At 36.7% G+C, this 21,638-nt stretch overlaps 1 protein-coding gene and 1 long non-coding RNA gene across 3 annotated transcripts; both read right to left on the bottom strand.

The window, feature by feature from the left end:
- Positions 1–10,029: 10,029 nt before the first annotated feature.
- Positions 10,030–14,727, bottom strand: LOC140178291 (uncharacterized). The gene is made up of 3 exons (XR_011870899.1): positions 13,949–14,727; positions 13,666–13,855; positions 10,030–10,240 (listed from the first exon to the last, which is right to left on the bottom strand). It is a non-coding gene; the product is annotated as an uncharacterized lncRNA (long non-coding RNA).
- A 1,398-nt stretch (positions 14,728–16,125) lies between these two features.
- LOC112742045 (uncharacterized) lies at positions 16,126–20,762 on the bottom strand. 2 transcript variants are annotated; one of them, XR_003171805.2, is made up of 3 exons: positions 20,044–20,762; positions 19,761–19,950; positions 16,126–16,336 (listed from the first exon to the last, which is right to left on the bottom strand). XR_003171805.2 is itself a non-coding variant. In XM_025791263.2 (2 exons), the coding sequence occupies exons 1-2, from the start codon at positions 20,514–20,516 to the stop codon at positions 19,923–19,925; spliced, it is 501 nt and encodes a 166-aa protein (XP_025647048.1). In that variant the 5' UTR covers positions 20,517–20,762; the 3' UTR covers positions 19,543–19,922. The 2 variants fall into 2 exon arrangements, 1 of the variants encoding a protein (XP_025647048.1); XM_025791263.2 differs by lacking the exon at positions 16,126–16,336 and having other exon boundaries at positions 19,543–19,950.
- Positions 20,763–21,638: the final 876 nt, after the last annotated feature.

The following is a 21,638-nucleotide window of genomic DNA, read 5'->3' as shown; positions in this document are numbered from 1 at the left end:
TAAAACCATGCAAATAGTATGAATAAGTGGGTAAAGAGTTGATGAAAACCACTCAATTGAGCACAAGATAAACCATAAAATAGTGGTTTATCAATAACCATAGCTTGCTTCAAGCCGACAATCTCCGTGGGATCGACCCTTACTCACGTAAGGTATTACTTGGACGACCCGGTGCACTTGCTGGTTAGTTGTGCGGAGTTGTGAAAAGTGTGAATCACGATTTCCCACACCAAGTTTTTGGCGCCGTTGCCGGGAATTTTTTGAGTTTGGACAACTGACGGTTCATCTTGTTGCTTAGATTAGGTAATTTTATTTTATGTTTAAGCTTTTTATTTTAATTTTCGAAAAATTCAAAAAAAATGTGTTCTTCAGAATTTTTAAGAATGAATTCTAGAGTTTCATAAGATATGTTGAAGCCTGGCTGGCTGTTAAGCCATGTCTAATCTTTTGGACCGAGGTTTCCACTTATCTTTGCAGGAGCCTTTTGGTTCCCATCAATTTGGCTGTTGTATGTAATGCTCTGCTAAAGCTTGGCTGGCCATTTGGCCATGTCTAATTCTTTTGGACTGAAACTTTAGACTAACATTGCATGATTCCTGGAATTCTTATTAAAAATTTTGTATCTCTCTATTTCTTTTTCCAAAAAAAATTTTCGAAAAATATACAAGAAAATTAATAAAATCATAAAAACCAAAAATATTTTGTGTTTCTTGTTTGAGTCTTGTGTCAAATTTTAAGTTTGGTGTCAATTGCATGTTTTAATTTTTCTTTAATTTTTGAAAATATATGCATTGTATTCTTCATTGATCTTCAAGTTGTTCTTGATGATTTTCCTTGTTTGATCTTTAAATTTTCTTGTTTTGTGTCTTTTCTTATTCTTCATATGTATTTTTGAATTACTAGTGTCTAAAGTTTAAAAATTTTTAAGTTTGGTGACTTGCATGTCTTTCTTTTCTTAAAAATTTTCAAAAATGTGTTCTTGATGTTCATCTTGATCTTCAAAGTGTTCTTGGTGTTCATCTTGACATTCAAAGTGTTCTTGCATGCATTTTTTGTTTTGATCTTAAATTTTTATGTCTTGTGTCATTTTGTTGTATTTCTCTCTCCTCATCAAAAATTTAAAAATAAAAAATAATATTTTTTCCTTATTTTACTCATAAATTTCAAAATTTTGGGTTGATTTAGTCAAAAGTTTTATATTTTAGTTGTTTCTTGTTAATCAAGTCAAAATTTCAAATTAAAAATTCTATCTTTTCAAATCTTTTTCAAAATCAAATCTTTTTTCATTTTTCTTTCATGTTTTTCAAAAATTCTCCAAAACTAATTTTCAAAATCTTTCTCTTATTTGTATTTCATATTTTTCGAATTTATTGCTAACATTTAATCTTTTGAGTAAAAAATTTTTCAAGTTGTTACTTTCCTATTAAGAAAGGATCAATCTTTAAATTCTAGAATTATATCTTTTAGTTTCTTGTTAGTCAAGTAATCAACTTTAATTTCAAAAATCAAATCTTTTTAATTTCCTTTTCAAATCTTTTTCAAAATGAATTTCAATCATATCTTTTTCAAAATTTAATTTCAAAATCCTTTTCTAACTTCTTATCTTTTCAAAATTGATTTTCAAATCTTTTTCAATTAACCACTTGCCTTGTTTGTTTAATTTTAAAAAAGTTTACTATTTCTTATCTTTTCCAAAACCACCTAACTACTTTTCTCTCTCTCTAATTTTCGAAAACCAACTAACAACTTTTTCGAAAATCTTTTTAATTAATTAATTTCTTTAGTTTTCAAATTACTTTTATTTTTTTCTTAATTTCGAATTCTAACTAATAATTAAAATAAATACAAAAATATTTTTATTTTATTTTAATTTTCGAATACTCCTTCTCTCTCATCTCTTTCTATTTCTTTTATTTATTCACTAACATCCCTCTTCTTAAAATCCGAACTCTCTCCCTCTCTTTGTGTTCGAATTCTCTTCATTCCCTCTCTATCTCATTCTTCTATTCTTCTCTTCTTCTACTCACATAAAGGAATATCTATACTGTGACATAGAGGATTCCTCTTCTTCTCTGTTCTCTTCTTTTTCATATTAGCAGGAACAAGGATAAGAACATTCTTGTTGAAGCTGATCCTAAACCTGAAAGGACTCTGAAGAGGAAGCTAAGAGAAGCTAAGGCACAGCACTCTGGAGAGGACCTAACAGAAATTTCGAAAAAGAAGAAGTTATGGCAGCTGAAGATAACAACAATGGTGGAGATGCAAGGAAGGTTCTTGGTGACTTTACTGCACCAACTTCTGACTTCTATGGAAGAAGCATCTCAATTCCTGCAATTGGAGCAAACAACTTTGAGCTTAAGCCTCAATTAGTTTCTCTAATGCAGTAGAATTGCAAGTTTTATGGACTTCCATTGGGGTTAATACCGAGGTCTACAGGCTTATGCTTTTCCCCTTTGCTATAAGAGACAAATTTAGGACATAGTTGGACTCACAACCTAAAGAAAGCCTGAACTCTTGGGAGAAGTTGGTCAATGCCTTCTTGGCCAAATTCTTTCCACCTCAAAATTTGAGCAAGCTTAGAGTGGAAGCCCAAACCTTCAGACAGAAGGAAGGTGAATCCCTCTATGAAGCTTGGGAAAGGTACAAGCAATTGATCAGAAGGTGTCCTTCTGACATGCTTTCAGAATGGAGCATCTTTTGTATATTCTATGATGGTCTGTCTAAATTATCCAAGATGTCTTTGGATTACTCTGCTAGTGAATCTCTTCATCTGAAGAAGAAGCCTACAGAAGCCCAGGAACTCATTGAAATGGTTGCAAATAACCAGTTCATGTATACTTTTGAAAGAAATCCTGTGAATAATGGGACAACTCAGAAGAAAGGAGTTCTTGAGATTGATACTCTGAATGCCATATTGGCTTAGAATAAAATATTGACTCAGCAAGTCAATATGATTTCTCAAAATCTGACTGGAATGCAAGCTGCTTCCGGCAGTACTAAAGAAGCTTCCTCTGAAGAAGAAGCTTATGACCCTGAGAATCCTGCAATGGAAGAGGTGAATTACATGGGAGAATCCTATGGAAACACCTATAATCCTTCATGGAAGAATCATCCTAATCTCTCATAGAAAGATCAACAGAAGCCTCAGCAAGATTTCAATAATAACAATGGTGGGAGAAATAGGTTTGGCAATAACAAGCCTTTTCTATCATCTTTTGAGCAACAGACAGAGAATTCTAAGCAAAGCCTCTCTGACTTAGCAACCATAGTCTCTGATCTATCTAAGACTACTCTCAGTTTCATGATTGAAACAAGGTCCTCCATCAGAAATTTGGAGGCACAAGTGGGTCAACTGAGTAAAAGGGTGACTGAAACTCCTCCTAGTACTCTCCCAAGCAATACAGAAGAGAATCCAAAGAGAGAGTGCAAGTCCATCAATATAACCAAAATGGCCGAACCCATAGAGGACGAAGAGGCAGTGATTTCCAGTGAGGAAGACCTCAATGGACGTCCACTGGCCACCAAGGAGTTCCCTAATGAGGAACCAAAGGAATCTGAGGCTCACATAGAGACCATAGAGATTCCACTGAACTTACTGTTGCCATTCATGCGCTCTGATGAGTATTCTTCCTCTGAAGAGGATGAAGATATTATTGAAGAGCAAGTTGCTCAATATCTAGGAGCAATCATGAAGCTGAATGCCAAGTTATTTAGTAATGAGACTTGGGAGGATGAACCTCCATTGCTCATCAATGAACTGAATGCTTTGGTTCAACTAAAGTTAGCTCAGAAGAAACCGGATCCCGAAAAGTTCTTAATACCTTGTACCATAGGCACCATGACCGTTGAGAAGGCTCTGTTTGACCTGGGATCAGGAATAAACCTCATGCCACTCTCTGTAATAGAGAAACTAGGGATCTTTGTGGTACAAGCTGCAAGATTCTCACTAGAATTGGCATACAAATCAAGGAAACAGGCTTATGGACTTGTAGAGGATGTCTCAGTAAAGGTTGAAGGCTTGTGTATCCCTGCTGACTTCATAATCCTAGACACTGGGAAGGATGAATATGATTCCATCATCCTTGGAAAACCCTTCCTAGGCACAGTAAAAGCTGTGATTGATGTGGACAGAGGAGAGTTAGTCCTGCAATTGAATGAGGACTATCTTGTGTTTAAGGCTCAAGGATCTTCTTCTATAACCATGGAGAGGAAGCATGAAAAGCTTCTCTCAGTACAGAGTCAAACAGATCTCCCACACTCAACGGTCTCTGTGAAGCTCTCTAAGAGCTCACTGTCAAGCTATTGACATTAAAAAAGCGCTTATTGGGAGGCAAGCCAATGTCATTTAATTATATTTATTTATTTTCCGTTGTTATTTTATGTTTTCTTTTGGTTGATGATCATGTGAAGTCATAAAAATAGCTACAAAATAAAGCAAAATAAAAAAAGCATAAAAAACAGCACACCCTAGAGGTCAGGCTTATTGGCGTTTAAACGTCTGTAAGGATAGCAGAATGGGCGTCTAACGCCCAGTCTAGCAGCATTCTGGGCATTTAACGCCAGAAATGGTAGCCAAACTGGCGTTAAACGCCAGAAAAGGGGCACTGGTGTCTAGCTGGCGTTAGACGCTAGAAAGGGGCATCAGCCTGGCGTTTAACGCTAGAAAAGAGTGTCTAGCTGGCGTTAAACGCCAGAAAGGGGCAGCAGACTGGGAAAGGTAGCAGAGCCGGCGTTAAACGCCATAATTGGCACACAAAGGGTGTTTAAACACCAGAATAGTGCAGGGAGCAAAATTCCTTGACACCTTAGGATCTGTGGACTCCACAGGATCCCCACCTACCCCACCTCTTCTTCTCTCCTCTTCACACCTTTCCATAACACTCTTCTCCAAGTACCCTTGACCAATCATATCAATACCTCTTTCCCAAACACCATTCACCTATCAAATCCTACCCACTTCCCTATAAGAAAAAGCTGATTCCCAAAGTCCCCTTCATGCTCAAAAAGAGTGAATATCCGGAGATCCGACATGAGATTCAAAGAAGAGGTTGGAAAGCTCTTGATGACTAAAATTCACACCCCATTCAAAAATTGGTGAATTAGTTCTTTTGCCAAGCGCATCAAAATTATCGTCAAGTAATAACCCACAGTAGAGTGGGATCGTATCCACAGAGATTGGCAAATTCGAGCAGTTTTAATTAATTGATGAATTAGTCAAGCGGATCAATAAGATTGTGAAGTGCAGAATTATAAATGACATAAATGTAAATGACTAGAATATAAAGAAAAGCAATAAAATACAGAATATAAAGAAAAGCAATAAAATGCAAAAATAAAAATGGCAGAATGTAAAGTGCAGAATCATAAATGACTTGAATGTAAATGGGAATGGGGGATTGCTGAATGTAAAATTAAGCTGTAAAGAAGTGGATAGATAAGAATGGGGAAATTCATTGAGATTGGGAGATGTTGTCTCTTTGGATCAAATCTAGCTTATATCCTCTTCAATCATGCAACTCATTGACCTCTTGGCAATCATGATTGATTGAGCCCCAATCCCTTGGTGACACAATCTCTCAGATCTTGATCAATAGCTAATTTCTTGGTCTAATTGCTCATGAAGAGAGATATGCTTGGTCCCTGATTATATCACACACCATTATAGGTCCAAGTAGAGGGAGGATTATATGTCACATATCCAAACACCAAAACCCAGATTCTACTCAAGTGTGAGAAGGGATTTCAAGCATGGTTTCATGTTTCCTTTCCCAAGGTTCCCATGAAACCCAATTGCATTCAATCTCTTTCCCAAGATAATTGAACACTAAGTATTAAGAACGAAATTCCTTCTAGCAAATCAAAGAGAAGATGAAGAGAAGAAGAATTTCATTATTATCAATCCATCAAGTATAACAGAGCTCCCTCTCTCAATGAGATGGAAGTTAGCTACTCATAGCTCAAAAAGTACTCAAAAGTGAAGTGTAAAAGTGGATCTAAAACTGACTACTTAACCTCCTTCTTCAGTACTCCTTAGGGGTATTTATACTACTCCTAGTAAAATAAAAGAATTACAAAAGTGAAAAAGAAAAATTACATTTTGGAGGGAAAAGAAGCTCAATAAGTGTGATCTCCCAGCTGGCGTGTGATTGGCGCTCTAGTGGCGTGTCACGTGCCCTTCAATTTTGCTTGGCGTGCCACGCCCAACCCTTCAAGTGGCACGCTCGTCTCTTTAGCAACCTTGGCGTGCCACGCCTTCGAGCTCAAGTGGCACACCATAGTGGAATTCTTGTGTTGGCATGCCACGCCTTCGAACTCAAGTGGCTTGCCCTTTGTGTTTTTCACTTATCTTTGCCTCTGGAAACTTAAACTAGCGTGCCATGCCCTTGCTTTATGCTTCGCTAAGCTTCTCTGGAAAGTTGCACTAGCGTGGCACGCCCAGGGTCTGGCGTGCCACGCCCTTTATGGGTGAGTGGTTCCTCTGTTTGGCGTGCCACGCCACGAACTCAAGTGGCACGCCCCAATGCTTCTTTGGTCTCTGAATGGCACTGACGTGCCAAGTCTGGGATTCAAGTGGCACGCCTAAGTGAAGAATAGTGAGTGGCATGCCCCTTGTAATTAGCCTCCTTCATCCTCTCTAGAAACTTATACCAGCGTGCCTCGCCCAAAGGTTGGCGTGCCACGACCATGATCTTGTCTTGGTTACAGTAGTTGGCGTGCCACGCTTCAGCCTTCAAGTGGCACGCCATAGTGACATGCTTGGGTTAGCGTGCTATGCCTTCGACACCAAGTGGCACACCCAGTCCTTGCTTTTGTTATCTTTGTGCATTGGCGTGCCACGCCTGACTGCTCAAGTGCACGCCTAAGTGAGGTTGAGAGGTTGGCGTGCCACGCCTTCGACTTCAAGTGGCACGCCCAGTCTTCAATTGCCTTCAGCCCCTTCTCTGGATAATTGTACCAGCGTGCCCGCCATGCTATTCAAGTGGCACGCCCATGGATTTGTGAACTCTTCAAGCTTGGCGTGCCACACCTGGGTTCTCAAGTGGCATGCCCAAGTGACTTCTTGGAGCTGGCGTGCCACGCCTTCGATACCAAGTGGCACGCCATAGTGGAGGTTCTTCTTGGAATGGCGAGTTGGCGTGCCACGCCCCTTTACTCAAGTGGCACGCCCATAGTAGTTGATGGGTTAGGCATGCCACGCCCAACCTGGCGTGCCACGCCCCTTTCATTTCCTCCATTGTTGCTTTCTAGAATTTTGTACTAGCGTGCCACGCCCAGTCCCTGGCGTGCGATGCCCACATGCATGCATGGATCTCCCCTCTGGAATTTAGTACTGGCGTGCCACGCCTAGCTCCTGGTGTGCCACGCTAGTGCATTTTTATGGCGTTTGCTCCCAAGTGGCACGCCAGTTTCACACGCCCAGCTTCTTGTTTGTCTTTTACCCATTTTTGATGCCTTTTTTACCTGAAATTCAGCACAACTCATCTCAAAGTAGTGTACCATAATATTCATCAAATAATGCATGAATTGTACTGATCAAATGAGATTTATGCTCTTTTATGGTCTTCTTTATGCAAGAAAGAAGGGTAGATGATGCAAGTCATCACAACACCAAACTTAAGCTTTGCTTGTCCCAAGCAAATCAATGTGAGTAAGCCTTTATAACTTGAGGCCTTGGCTTTGAATGATTGCAATACAACTAAGAATAAAACTAAGTGTTCAACACATGTATGAATGTTTTAATGTCATGAAAAGCTCTTGGATCCTTGAGGGTTCTTTCAGGTATATGCTTTTAGGGGTCCTTTCTATTGATTGTCACCTTGAAGTAGTAAGGGTTGTTTTGATTTCTTGACCACGACTCTAAGTGTTTTGTCTGAAGACAACCCTTTAATTAGGCTTTCAATTAGCACTCCTAAACCAGTTGGTTTTAGGGTACTAGGTGTTGAGATACCCCTAAGAATTTACTTGCCCAGGTCTCTTCTTGACACATCTTCACCACAAGCATCTACTAAGATCTTTAATTCCTTTTGAGCTTTTTAATGTTTCTTTTTCCATCCCAGTAGTTGATGCTCAAAGCCCTGGGCCTTTATTGCTTACTACCTCTTGGTTCTATGGATATTCAAGGAATACCCCTTAACCTTCCCTTGTTATACCTTCTAGGACTAGTTCCTCTCCATGACTCATTTTCTTTTTATTTCACCCAAGGTTCTACACTTAGTTTCTTATTTCTTAGTTTGTTTGATGATCTCTCTTGGCCTTGGTCTCTCTTATTGTTTTTGCATAACTCACAGTAACTCTTATGGAGACAAGCTCTACTTTTATTTATATTGAAATGAAGACTTGAAATACATGGCATTTTATTTCTTATAATAAAAAACTCATAAAGACTTCAAACAGGAATTAAAACTAAGCATAAAACATAAACTATCCTAGCATGATTATTTATTCAAAAAAAGTAAATCAACAAAAGCTTAAAACAGGATTTCAGAAATTAGAAAGTGTCAACTATGGGACTCAACAACCTTGAGCAGCTTCATCTTTAGTTCATTGGCCCCTTCCCTTTGTCCTTCTTCTTGGAAGGGGAGGAGCCACCTTCATCTGGCTTGGAGGAGCCTTCTTGTGCTTTGGCATCCTTGGGCTTCCAAAATCCTAGCCTCCTCATGTAGGATTTCACATTTTCTTTGTGTTAGTATGCTATTTCTTCTTACCTTGAGCTGAGTTCCTCCAATTTCTATATATAGGTGGGGTAATTGGGGTTCATGTTAGCTACTGCATTGCACAGGTAGCTCAACTTTGTTTGTGCTTAGCAATCATATTCCCCTCTGGCTACAGTCCTTGCTTCATAAAGGTGTCTGAATTCAGCAAGACTCTCCATTTGTTGTAATTATCGTTCCAGAATCATTCCTAAGCTGCCCTGCATCTCTCCCCAGTTAATCTGATCTTGATGCTCCTTGAGGTTCTCAAAACCTCCTTGGAGTTATTGAATGTTCTGGTTGACTTGACTCCAATGTTGTTGTTGAGTCTCCTTGAGTTGATTGACATCTTCCCTCAAGTGGTGTAGGTCTCCCTTCATTTGGTGTACATTTCCTTGTAATTGCTCCCAATTGAATCCCTCTGGAAATTACTGATATTGGTATTGTGGTGGTGGCTGAAGTGCCAGGAAGTGAGGTTGCTCTTCTGCCTCTTCCTCTTCTTGTTGTTATTGTGGTCCCTGAGCATGAGCTCTTCGTTCTCTGGCCCTGTGGAGTGGGTGAACAGCTACAACCTTGGCCATCTTTTTGGCAGTTATGAACTTGTCTTGCTTCACAAGCACCTCATCAATGATCTTTTCAACTCCAGCCTCATCACATAGCCTCTGTATAATGCTGGGGAATGCCAACCTTGAGTTGTCACTGGTGCTTTTCAGCACTTTGTTGATGTTGTTGGCGATCATCTCCCCCACGTTGATGTTCTCTCCCTGGTCACCTCTGAAGTGTTGGATGTGAGGATTAGAGACCTCCTCACAAATTCTAGCCACCCTCTAGCTTGGGGGTTCAAATCTCTTCTCCTCAATTGGTTGGGATCCTTATCATTGATCCAACGCACATTCAGCACACAAATTTCATTCAGGATCTCATCAAATCCAGGGTCTTGCTGCTTCATTCTTTCTTCATAGCTCCGGGTGGAGCTTGTCCTCTTTACCATTAGCATTCTTTCTATGCTAGAGGGGATGTAGTCAATAGACTTCCCCCTTACATAGCTAATGTGGCCATATTGTTGCCCTGGTTAAGGCACTGCATTAGCATAGAATTCCCTCACCAAGCTCTCTACCACTTTCCTTGGTGGGTTGCATAGAAGTGACCAACCCCTATTCTAACGACCCAACTTCCAGAACGTCATGATTGTACCGAAAGTAAGGCGTTACCAACCTGCTTTCCTTTATTAACTATTTACTATTAAGCCTTTAGTTCGATATCGCGATTCAATTTTAGTAAAAATACCAGAAATTTTTTTGTTTTTATTAATTAAAATCATATAGCAAACATCACCAAGTAATAATAATCACATAATTATTAATAATAGTAACATTATACAAAAGAATTTAAATAAAATTCAGGTACAACTCCTATCCCTCTGCATAAAATAAAACCTTAAGCAGTAAGAGCGAGGGAATTCTATGAAAGAATCTCAAGTCATAAACTTAACTCGTAAATAAATTCTAGAATCGCCCGCAGCTTCAAACTGAATCTTCGTACCTGTGTCACTGAAAGGGTGGAAGATTTTGGGGTGAGAACAAACCACACGTTCTCAGTAGAGAATGGGAATGCCGTAAAAGTAATGATTAACATGCAAATAATTAACTTTGCTTAATAAACCATATTTGTTAAATCCCTTGAAATACTTTTTAATCTTACTTTAGATAAATAATTACTTTCTTTAAATCTCTAAACCCAAAACAGATCTCAATCGCAAAACTTGTCATATTAAATATCGTTCAGCCACATAATTGATTCTCAGTCATAACGACAGATATTTAATCATCTCTTTCCATTCACAAACTACTAGCACAAGTAAGAAACTCAATTCAATACGCAAAGGAATCACAATAAGACAAACAGCACAAAGAAGTAATACAGGAAAACACAACCAAATGTAAATGCACAACCAATATGATGCATGTCTATCCTAAGCAGGCCATGAGCTCACGTGTCGGTTTACACCCTGCAGCCCGACATTACCTAGGAACAAGTCCCAGATATGGCTTCCCTTTGTGTCCTTAGTGCATATGTGTCGGGGGTAAGAATACCACTCCTTCGTGACTACCGGCAGTCGGCGCAAAGCCCGACCCCATAATATACGCACAAGGGGAAACAATGATCCTCAGTTCGTGGGCGTCCCCGAGATCATTTCACAAACAAAACAGAGATCTTCAGTTCGTGGGTTTTTCCCCGAGATCAATACACAATAACATAGCGATCTTCAGTTCGTGGGTTATACCCGAGATCAAGACACAGCAAACAATGATCTTCAGTTCATGGGCTATACCCGAGATCAACGTACAACAATTCATGGGTTATTCCCGTAATCAATGATTATCAGTCCGTAGTTTTTTTCCGCATATAAAACAAATCACAATCTAAAGGTTTTCCCCGAGATCAATGATCATTCAATTCGTGGGTACTTCCCAAATTTTACCAATTATCAATTAATGGGTTTTTCTCGTAGTTAAACAACTAACAGTTCGTGGGGTTTACCCATATTTTATCACTTTTCATTTTCCTTTCTAAAACTCAACAATCCATATATCAGTTCCCCATTCTCTTTTCCCTTTGAATCCTTAACATATTTTCTTAAACCTTTCTTAACTTTCTCAAGCATTCGTTCGCAAAAATCTCAATCATCAATTCAGTTCATAATCTCTGCTTTAGCAACCTTGAGTCAAGCCAACTTTAAAACTATTTTTCAGTTTAGTCCTCTATCAAAAGACTCAAGAAAATCATTTATTTTAATTTCATTAAACACCTTTCAAAACATAACCTCTCATTAGAAGTAATCAAATAAAACTTAAATAATCATTTTTCAAATCCAAATCTTCTAAAATAACTTCTCAAATAAAACCTCAAATTTTATAAAATTTCGGCAGCACCTCCCCTAAAACTCGGACTTAGCCACCCTTACGGGTTCCCTCTTTCTCAACATCTCATCAAACCTTTCTCAACAATTGCCACAATAATATATTCTCAAAAATATTTGATAATAGTATAGAAAATATATTTCTCAAATTCCATATCCAAGTAATCACCAAAACAACATCGGCAGTCTAATTTCAGTTTTATTTTAAAAATATCAAACGAATTCGGAATTACGCAAACCTTATATCCACGCGTCCTTCTCGGATTAAGTTTCCTATTAAACCAAAAATCACAGTTTTTCGCTGGCTCTAGCTTCGGGAATATAAGCAAAACCGTGACTGCTCTATAGTGCCTTAAAACCAGAAGACAGTAGCAGCGTACAACATTCGAAATTTCATATAAAATCCAAATTAAATCCAACAACCTTCAAAATTAATGTGGTTAAACATAACTTATCCAAATTTCTTTCTGAATTGGTTTCAGGGTCATACCATTTTTAATGAAGGAGTTACGTAACTTGGAAGTTAAGTAATTTTCTGCTGAAGACTGTTTTACAAATCATTGAACACAACCTCTTCCAAGTCCCATAATTCACTTATTAAAATATGGAATACCCTGAAATTTAAATCATAATAACTAAACATATTCAAATTTCACCTCCAATTGGTTGCATCTCAATACCATTCCAGAAATAAAAATTATAAAGTCTTAAATTTACTGACTTAGAAAACAAAACCTGATTTTTACTGCATAATACGTCTTACTTTAAAAATCCATATCTTTAAAACCACAACTCTAAAAATTCTAAATTTTTATGAAATTAAAGCACTAGGACCAAAGTTTAATTTAAAATTGGTTCCATTTCAAAATTCAAACTGGAGAATGTTTAATAGAGGAAACAAGTCGCTGCTGTCTTAAGCGTCCTGCAGAAAACCAGATTTGGCATTCCTAATTCAAAAATTTACCATAAATCATAAACTTAATGAAAAAGCCTCAAATTCACCAGTCCAGCTTCCTATATTCCAAAGCTTAATCCAGATTTGGTCCCACACAATTCCGATCATCACAGTATTAGTTTTAGATTTTCAAAGTCTCCGGCTTCATTTAAAAGTAATGCAGAAAATCAAGTTTTATATTTTAACTTTGAAAAATCTTAACTAGTTCTATAGTTAATTCAAACTTCCCAAAATTGAATCCCAACAACAACTTTAATTACAGTTTACTCAGTCTTTACTTTCAAATCATTTCGATTATCGTTGAATAACTGATTCACTTCCAAAGTCATCTTTTAATCTCAAAAAAATCATATTTTCAGCAACTAGTTTAACATTTTAAGATTCAATCTTCCAATTATTCCTTAAGCCCAACTTCAATTAATCACTAACTAAACCCATTACAATAAACCAACTCAACAGCAATAGTTTCAATTTGACCCATCAAAATACCGAAATCACAATAATCTCTCATCAAACAATTTATAATTCAATCTCACAAAATCAACAAATTCAACCGAAGTTCCAATCAAAAATCTCAATCATTCCAATCATAATTTCAGCCACACAACTCAACTAATTCAGTATAATCACACAGAGTCAGAAGTTTTCAACAATTCCATCCATATCAGAGAACACAATATCAATTACAACTTCAAACACTCACAACAAAGCCCAAAGACATTCACAGCCTTAACCTGAATTCAATAATCCAATTGAAGCACTAACACATCATCAAACTTACTCCAAATTTCACAACCTCTACCATCATCACAATAACCCCAAACCAAACACAAATCTAACTCGGTTCACCAATTATCATTACGACAACTTTTCAATAGTTAACTCATCAAATCAAAATTTAAAAAGTATTATCAAATGAATCACCATTCACAGCCACATTTAATTCCAGTCACAGCTCAAAATATTCACAACAACTAACAAATTTCAAATGCATTTCAGGTCATTCATGACAATTAAGAAATTCTAAACTATTGTTAACCATTTGCACTTATTCAAATAACTTGGTGGGCATTCTAAATTAAAAACGTTAAATCCCCTACCTTAATTAGTCGAAACCGTCGAATTTAAACGCAACGATCCCCTTCTTTTTCCCAGTTTACAACAGCCAATGTGGCCGGAACAGCAGTAGCAGCCTCACTTCTTCTGGGGCAGCAACAACAATGACAATCGCGCCTATCCCAATCACTTCTATAGCGGTGACATCAGTGATTCCGGATAAGGACGATAACACTAAACAGAGACATTAACATATACTTATTGTAATCAGAACAAAATATGGTAGAGAAATAGATTCGGGAAACAAAGCATGAGCAAGAGTGTTACAGTTTCAAGAATGGAATTGGGAACGCAGAGGAAGCTACTGTCGGGCAATAGCAGTGGTGCTTCCCTTCAGGCCTGATGGTGACTTCAGTGCTGGTGATGCTGGACAGAACGACGAAGGGAACATAGGGCATGAATGGCGGCACTGGAACGACGGCGGCGGAACCTTCGCAGTGGTGGTCGTAAACTGGTGGCGACGGTGGCGTGGAGCGCAGCTCCTCTTCTTGGTGACGACCCTGACCCACGTTCGTTCTCTCTCTCTGCTGGCCCTCAATGACGACGGTGGGCGAGCTCCAGGGCAACGACGGTGACGGCGGGACAAGACGCGATGGTAGCTTCTCCTCGGCGGTGGCGAGCTCGCAGCAACGGCGACCATGGAGGCGCGGCGGGACGAGGTTGAACGGCGACACTGCAGCTCACGAGGATGACGACGACGGTGACGATGACTCTGATGGTGATGGAATGCGCGGCAGCGCGAGCGGAGTTGAACGGTGGCAGTGCGACGGTCACGGCGGCGGCGTGGCAGCAGCTTTTCCCTCTCTATTTTCTCTGATCTTCGTGCTCTTTCTCTCTACGTTTCTTTCTTCTTTTGTGTGTGTGTGGTGTTTAGGAAGAAAGGAGGGTGGAGGCTGCGTTCAGAGGTTGAGGAAAGGGAGAAAATTAGGGTTAGGGTTTCTGGGATTTGGGAATTAGGGTTTCTTATTCAATTTGGGAATTAGGGTTAGAAATTAGGATTTTATAAAATAATAAGGATAGGTATGAATAGATATTTTGATAAAATTAGAGGGTAGAGTAATTTTAAAATCAAATGTACTCTATTAAAAATATTTAGAAACATTATTTATCAACATATTGCTAAGTTTAATCAATTATTTCTAATTTAAATTATAAAATGAACAAGTTAATTATATTTTGTAGAGTACAATTTAAATTCAAATATCAATTTTCTAGATTAAATCATACAAATTTCTATTATTTTTCTATCTCTGAAACTTTAATTTCAATTTATAAAATAATTAATTATAATAAAGTTGTACATAAATATTAATTGACTTAAACTTAAAATATTTATAAATATCAATCTAATCATTTCTAATAAAATAATTTTTAGGAGTTCAAGTTAATAATATAATTCATTCAAAATAGAATTTATTTACATTAAATTATACAATTATTCTAATTTTTCAATGATCAAACTTATAATTTCAATTATACCAAATATCCAATAAAGATTATATAAAAATTCTAATTAATTTAAACTTCAATTATCATGAAAATGTATTTAATTACCTTTAGTAAAATAATTTTCTTAAAATAAAGTTATCAACAAATATAATAAATCACAAATAACTAATCATTTGATTTTCAAATACTAGGGTTGTTACATTCTACCCACCTTAGAAAAATTTTCGCCCTCGAAAATTGTTATAAGAAAATAAATTTAAACTCAAATCAAAGAAAACGGAATCTATGAACAAAAATATAAGCATGGTCAAGAATGAAGATTCAGAAATAGTCAGATAAGTAATTAGATTTACAAGCAAGGAAAGGTATACAAGAACAATAAGTTAAGGTTGAAAGATAAGCAAGTTATATGCTGACGAGGAAATCCAAAACAAGGAATTCAAATGAAAATAATGAAGAGATAACACAAGTTCACGTGGCACGAATAAAGGTTATACGTTGAATCAAAGCTAACTTCACAACTAACGCTCCCAAACCCCGTGAATCGCATTACCTATTACTTCTATTTCGTCTATGATAACCTATTAGTGTTCCCATATACATGAATCATTAGTATTAAGTTGGCCAGACCTAATACCATGAAGCATGCAATGGTAAACCAACAGTGTTAATCATCAGACAGTCATGCATATAAAACACAAACTCTTGTTATCAGAACAAGTCACAAAGCATGACAGACACGCAGAGTATGCAATGAAGCATAGTCAGTCCATTCCCAAGGCTCTAACAGGAATGAACTGCTCTGATACCATATTGTAACGACCCAACTTCCAGAACGTCATGATCGTACCGAAAGTAAGGTGTTACCAACCTGCTTTACTTTATTAACTATTTACTATTAAGCCTTTAGTTCGATATCGCGATTCAATTTTAGTAAAAATACCAGAAATTTCTTTGTTTTTATTAATTAAAATCATATAGCAAACATCATCAAGTAATAATAATCACATAATTATTAATAATAGTAACATTATACAAAAGAATTTAAATAAAATTCAGGTATAACTCCTATCCCTCTGCATAAAATAAAACCTTAAGCAGTAAGAATGAGGGAATTCTATGAAAGAATCTCAAGTCATAAACTTAACTCGTAAATAAATTCTAGAATCACCCGCAGCTTCAAACTGAATCTTCGTACCTGTGTCACTGAAAGGGTGGAAGATTTTGGGGTGAGAACAAACCACATGTTCTCAGTAGGGAATGGGAATGCCGTAAAAGTAATGATTAACATGCAAATAATTAACTTTGCTTAATAAACCATCTTTGTTAAATCCCTTGAAATACCTTTTAATCTTACTTTAGATAAATAATTACTTTCTTTAAATCTCTAAACCCAAAACAGATCTCAATGACAAAACTTGTCATATTAAATATCTTTCAGCCACATAATTGATTCTCAGTCATAACGACAGATATTAATCATCTCTTTCCATTCACAAACTACTAGCACAAGTAAGAAACACAATTCAACACGCAAAGGAATCACAATAAGACAAACAACACAAAGAAGTAATACAGGCAAACACAACCAAATGTAAATGCACAACCAATATGATGCATGTCTATCCTAAGTAGGCCATGAGCTCACGTGTCGGTTTACACCCTGCAGCCCGACATTACCTAGGAACAAGTCCCAGATATGGCTTCCCTTTGTGTCCTTAGTGCATATGTGTCGGTGGTAAGAATACCACTCCTTCGTGACTACCGGCAGTCGGCGCAAAGCCCGACCCCATAATATACGCACAAGGGGAAACAGTGATCCTCAGTTCGTGGGCGTCCCCGAGATCATTTCACAAACAAAACAGAGATCTTCAGTTCGTGGGTTTTTCCCCGAGATCAATACACAATAACATAGCGATCTTCAGTTCGTGGGTTATACCCGAGATCAAGACACAGCAAACAATGATCTTCAGTTCATGGGCTATACCCGAGATCAACATACAACAATTCATGGGTTATTCCCATAATCAATGATTACCAGTCCGTGGGTTTTTTCCACATATAAAACAAATAACAATCTATAGGTTTTCCCCGAGATCAATGATCATTCAGTTCGTGGGTACTTCCCAAATTTTACCAATTATCAATTCATGGGTTTTCCCCGTAGTTAAACAACTAACAGTTCGTGGGGTTTACCAGTATTTTATCACTTTTCATTTTCCTTTCTAAAACTCAACAATCCATATATCAGTTCCCCATTCTCTTTTTCCTTTGAATCCTTAACATATTTTCTTAAACTTTTCTTAACTTTCTCAAGCATTCGTTCGCAAAAATCTCAATCATCAATTCAGTTCATAATCTCTGCTTTAGCAACCTTGAGTCAAGCCAACTTTAAAACTATTTTTCAGTTTAGTCCTCTATCAAAAGACTCAAGAAAATCATTTATTTTAATTTCATTAAACACCTTTCAAAACATAACCTCTCATTAGAAGTAATCAAATAAAACTTAAATAATCATTTTTCAAATCCAAATCTTCTAAAATAACTTCTCAAATAAAACCTCAAATTTTATAAAATTTCGGCAGTACCTCCCCTAAAACTCGAACTTAGCCACCCTTACGGGTTCCCTCTTTCTCAACATCTCATCAAACCTTTCTCAACAATTGCCACAATAATATATTCTCAAAAATATTTGATAATAGTATAGAAAATATATTTCTCAAATTCCATATCCAAGTAATCACCAAAACAACATCGGCAGTCTAATTTCAGTTTTATTTTAAAAATATCAAACGAATTAGGAATTACGCAAACCTTATATCCACGCGTCCGTCTCGGATTAAGTTTCCTATTAAACTAAAAATCACAGTTTTTTGCTGGCTCTAGCTTCGGGAATATAAGCAAAACCGTGACTGCTCTATAGTGCCTTAAAACCAAAAGACAGTAGCAGCGTACAACATTCGAAATTTCATATAAAATCCAAATTAAATCCAACAACCTTCAAAATTAATGTGATTAAACATAACTTATCCAAATTTCTTTCTCAATTAGTTCCAGGGTCATACCGTTTTTAATGAAGGAGTTACGTAGCTTGGAAGTTAAGTAATTTTCTGCTGAAGTCTGTTTTACAAATCATTGAACACAACCTCTTCCAAGTCCCATAATTCACTTATTAAAACATGGAATACCCTGAAATTTAAATCATAATAACTAAACATATTCAATATTCACCTCCAATTGGTTGCATCTCAATACCATTCCAGAAATAAAAATTATTAAGTCTTAAATTTACTGACTTAGAAAACAAAACCTGATTTTTACTGCATAATACGTCTTACTTTAAAAATCCATATCTTTAAAACCACAACTGTAAAAATTCTAAATTTTTATGAAATTAAAGTAATAGGACCAAAGTTTAATTTAAAATTGGTTCCATTTCAAAATTCAAACTGGAGAATTTTTAATAGAGGAAACAAGTCGCTGCTGTCTTAAGCGTCCTGCAAAAAACCAGATTTGGCATTCCTTATTCAAAAATTTACCATAAATCATAAACTTAATGAAAAAGCCTCAAATTCACCAGTCCAGCTTCCTATATTCCAAAGCTTAATCCAGACTTGGTCCTACATAATTCTGATCATCACAGAATTAGTTTTAGATTTTCAAAGTCTCCGGCTTCATTTAAAAGTAATGCAGAAAATCAAGTTTTATATTTTAACTTTGAAAAATTTTAAATAGTTCTATAGTTAATTCAAACTTTCCAAAATTGAATCCCAACAACAACTTTAATTACAGTTTACTCAGCCTTTACTCTCAAATCATTTCGATTATCGTTGAATAACTGATTCACTTCCAAAGTCATCTTTTAATCTTAAAAAAATCAGATTTTCAGCAACTAGTTCAACATTTTAAGATTTAATCTTCCAATTATTCCTTAAGCCCAACTTCAATTAATCACTAACTAAACCCATTACAATAAACCAACTCAACAGTAATAGTTTCAATTTGACCCATCAAAATACCGAAATCACAATAATCTCTCATCAAACAATTTATAATTCAATCTCACAAAATCAACAAATTCAACCAAAGTTCCAATAAAAAATCTCAATCATTCCAATCATAATTTCAGCCACACAACTCAATTAATTCAGTATAATCACATAGAGTCAGAAGTTTTCAACAATTACATCCATATCAGAGAACACAATATCAATTACAACTTCAAACACTCACAACAAAGCGCAAAGACATTCACAGCCTTAACCTGAATTCAATAATCCAATTGAAGCACTAACACATCATCAAACTTACTCCAAATTTCACAACCTCTACCATCATCACAATAACCCAAAACCAAACACAAATCTAACTCAGTTCATCAATTATCATTACGACAACTTTTCAATAGTTAACTCATCAAATCAAAATTTAACAAGTATTATCAAATGAATCACCAATCACAGCTACATTTAATTCCAGTCACAGCTCAAAATATTCACAACAACTAACAAATTTCAAATGCATTTCAGGTCATTCATGACAATTAAGAAATTCTAAACCATTGTTAACCATTTGCACTTATTCAAATAACTTGGTGGACATTCTAAATTAAAAACGTTAAATCTCCTACCTTAATTAATCGAAACCGTCGAATTTAAATGCAACGATCCCCTTCTTTTTCCCAGTTTACAACAGCCAATGTGGCCGGAACAGCAGTAGTAGCCTCACTTCTTATGGGGCAGCAACAACAATGACAATCGTGCCTATCCCAATCACTTCTATAGCGGTGACATCAGTGGTTCCGGATAAGGACGATAACACTAAACAGAGACATTAACATATACTTATTGTAATCAAAACAAAATATGGTAGAGAAATAGATTCGGGAAACCAAGCATGAGCAAGAGTGTTACAGTTTCAAGAATGGAATTGGGAACGCAGAGGAAGCTACTGTCAGGCAATAGCAGTGGCGCTTCCCTTCAGGCCTGATGGTGGTAGAAGCTGACTTCAGTGCTGGTGATGCTGGACAGAACGACGAAGGAAACAGAGGGCATGAATGGCGGCACTGGAACGACGGCGGCGGAACCTTCGCAGTGGTGGTCGTAAACTGGTGGCGACGGTGGCGTGGAGCGCAGCTCCTCTTCTTGGTGACGACCCTGACCCACGTTCGTTCTCTCTCTCTGCTGGCCCTCAATGACGATGGTGGGCGAGCTCCAGGGCAACGACGGTGACGGCGGGACAAGACGCGATGGCAGCTTCTCCTCGGCGGTGGCGAGCTCGCAGCAACGGCGACCATGGAGGCACGGCGGGACGAGGTTGAACAGCGACACTGCAGCTCACGAGGATGACGACGATAGTGACGATGACTCTGATGGTGACGGAACATGCGGCAGCGCGAGCGGAGTTGAACGGTGGCAGTGCGACGGTCACAGTGGCAGCGGGGCAGCAGCTCTTCCCTCTCTCTTTTCTCTGCTCTTCGTGCTCTTTCTCTCTGCGTTTCTTTCTTCTTTTGTGTGTGTGTGTGGTGGTTAGGAAGAAAGGAGGGTGGAGGCTGCGTTCAGAGGCTGAGGAAAGGGAGAAAATTAGGGTTAGGGTTTCTGGAATTTGGGAATTAGGGTTTCTGATTCAATTTGGGAATTAGGGTTAGAAATTAGGATTTTATAAAATAATAAGGATAGGTATGAATAGATATTTTGATAAAATTGGAGGGTAGAGTAATTTTAAAATCAAATATACTCTATTAAAAATATTTAGAAACATTATTTATCAACATATTGCTAAGTTCAATCAATTATTTCTAATTTAAATTATAAAATGAACAAGTTAATTATATTTTGTAAAGTACAATTTAAATTCAAATATCAATTTTCTAGATTAAATCATACAAATTTCTATTATTTTTCTATCTCTGAAACTTTAATTTCAATTTATAAAATAATTAATTATAATAAAGTTGTATATAAATATTAATTGACTTAAACTTAAAATATTTATAAATATCAATCTAATCATTTCTAATAAAATAATTTCTATGAGTTTAAGTTAATAATATAATTCATTCAAAATAGAATTTATTTAAATTAAATTATACAATTATTCTAATTTTTCAATTATCAAACTTATAATTTCAATTATACCAAATATCCAATAAAAATTATATAAAAATTCTAATTATTTTAAACTTCAATTATCATGAAAATGTTTTTAATTACCTTTAGTAAAATAATTTTCTTAAGATAAAGTTATCAACAAATATAATAAATCACAAATAACTAATCATTTGATTTTCAAAAACTAGGGTTGTTACACCTATTGTTGATCTCAATGTTGATTTCAATATGCTCATTCCTCCCTAGTTGAAACCCAACTTCTGGAATGATCTCCCTCTCACTCACCCAACCATAGAATTGATTTTGGTTGAATACGGAGAGGGACTTGTAGTCATTGAAAGAGCTTGAGGATCCAGAGGTTGGTTCCTTGATTTTTCTTTTCTTTGAGGCTGAGTTTT

Source organism: Arachis hypogaea, chromosome 14, assembly GCF_003086295.3.
Source record: "Arachis hypogaea cultivar Tifrunner chromosome 14, arahy.Tifrunner.gnm2.J5K5, whole genome shotgun sequence".
Lineage (NCBI taxonomy): Eukaryota > Viridiplantae > Streptophyta > Magnoliopsida > Fabales > Fabaceae > Arachis > Arachis hypogaea.
Note: the sequence above shows the minus strand (reverse complement) of the source record. Positions and strands in the feature narration are given on the sequence as shown.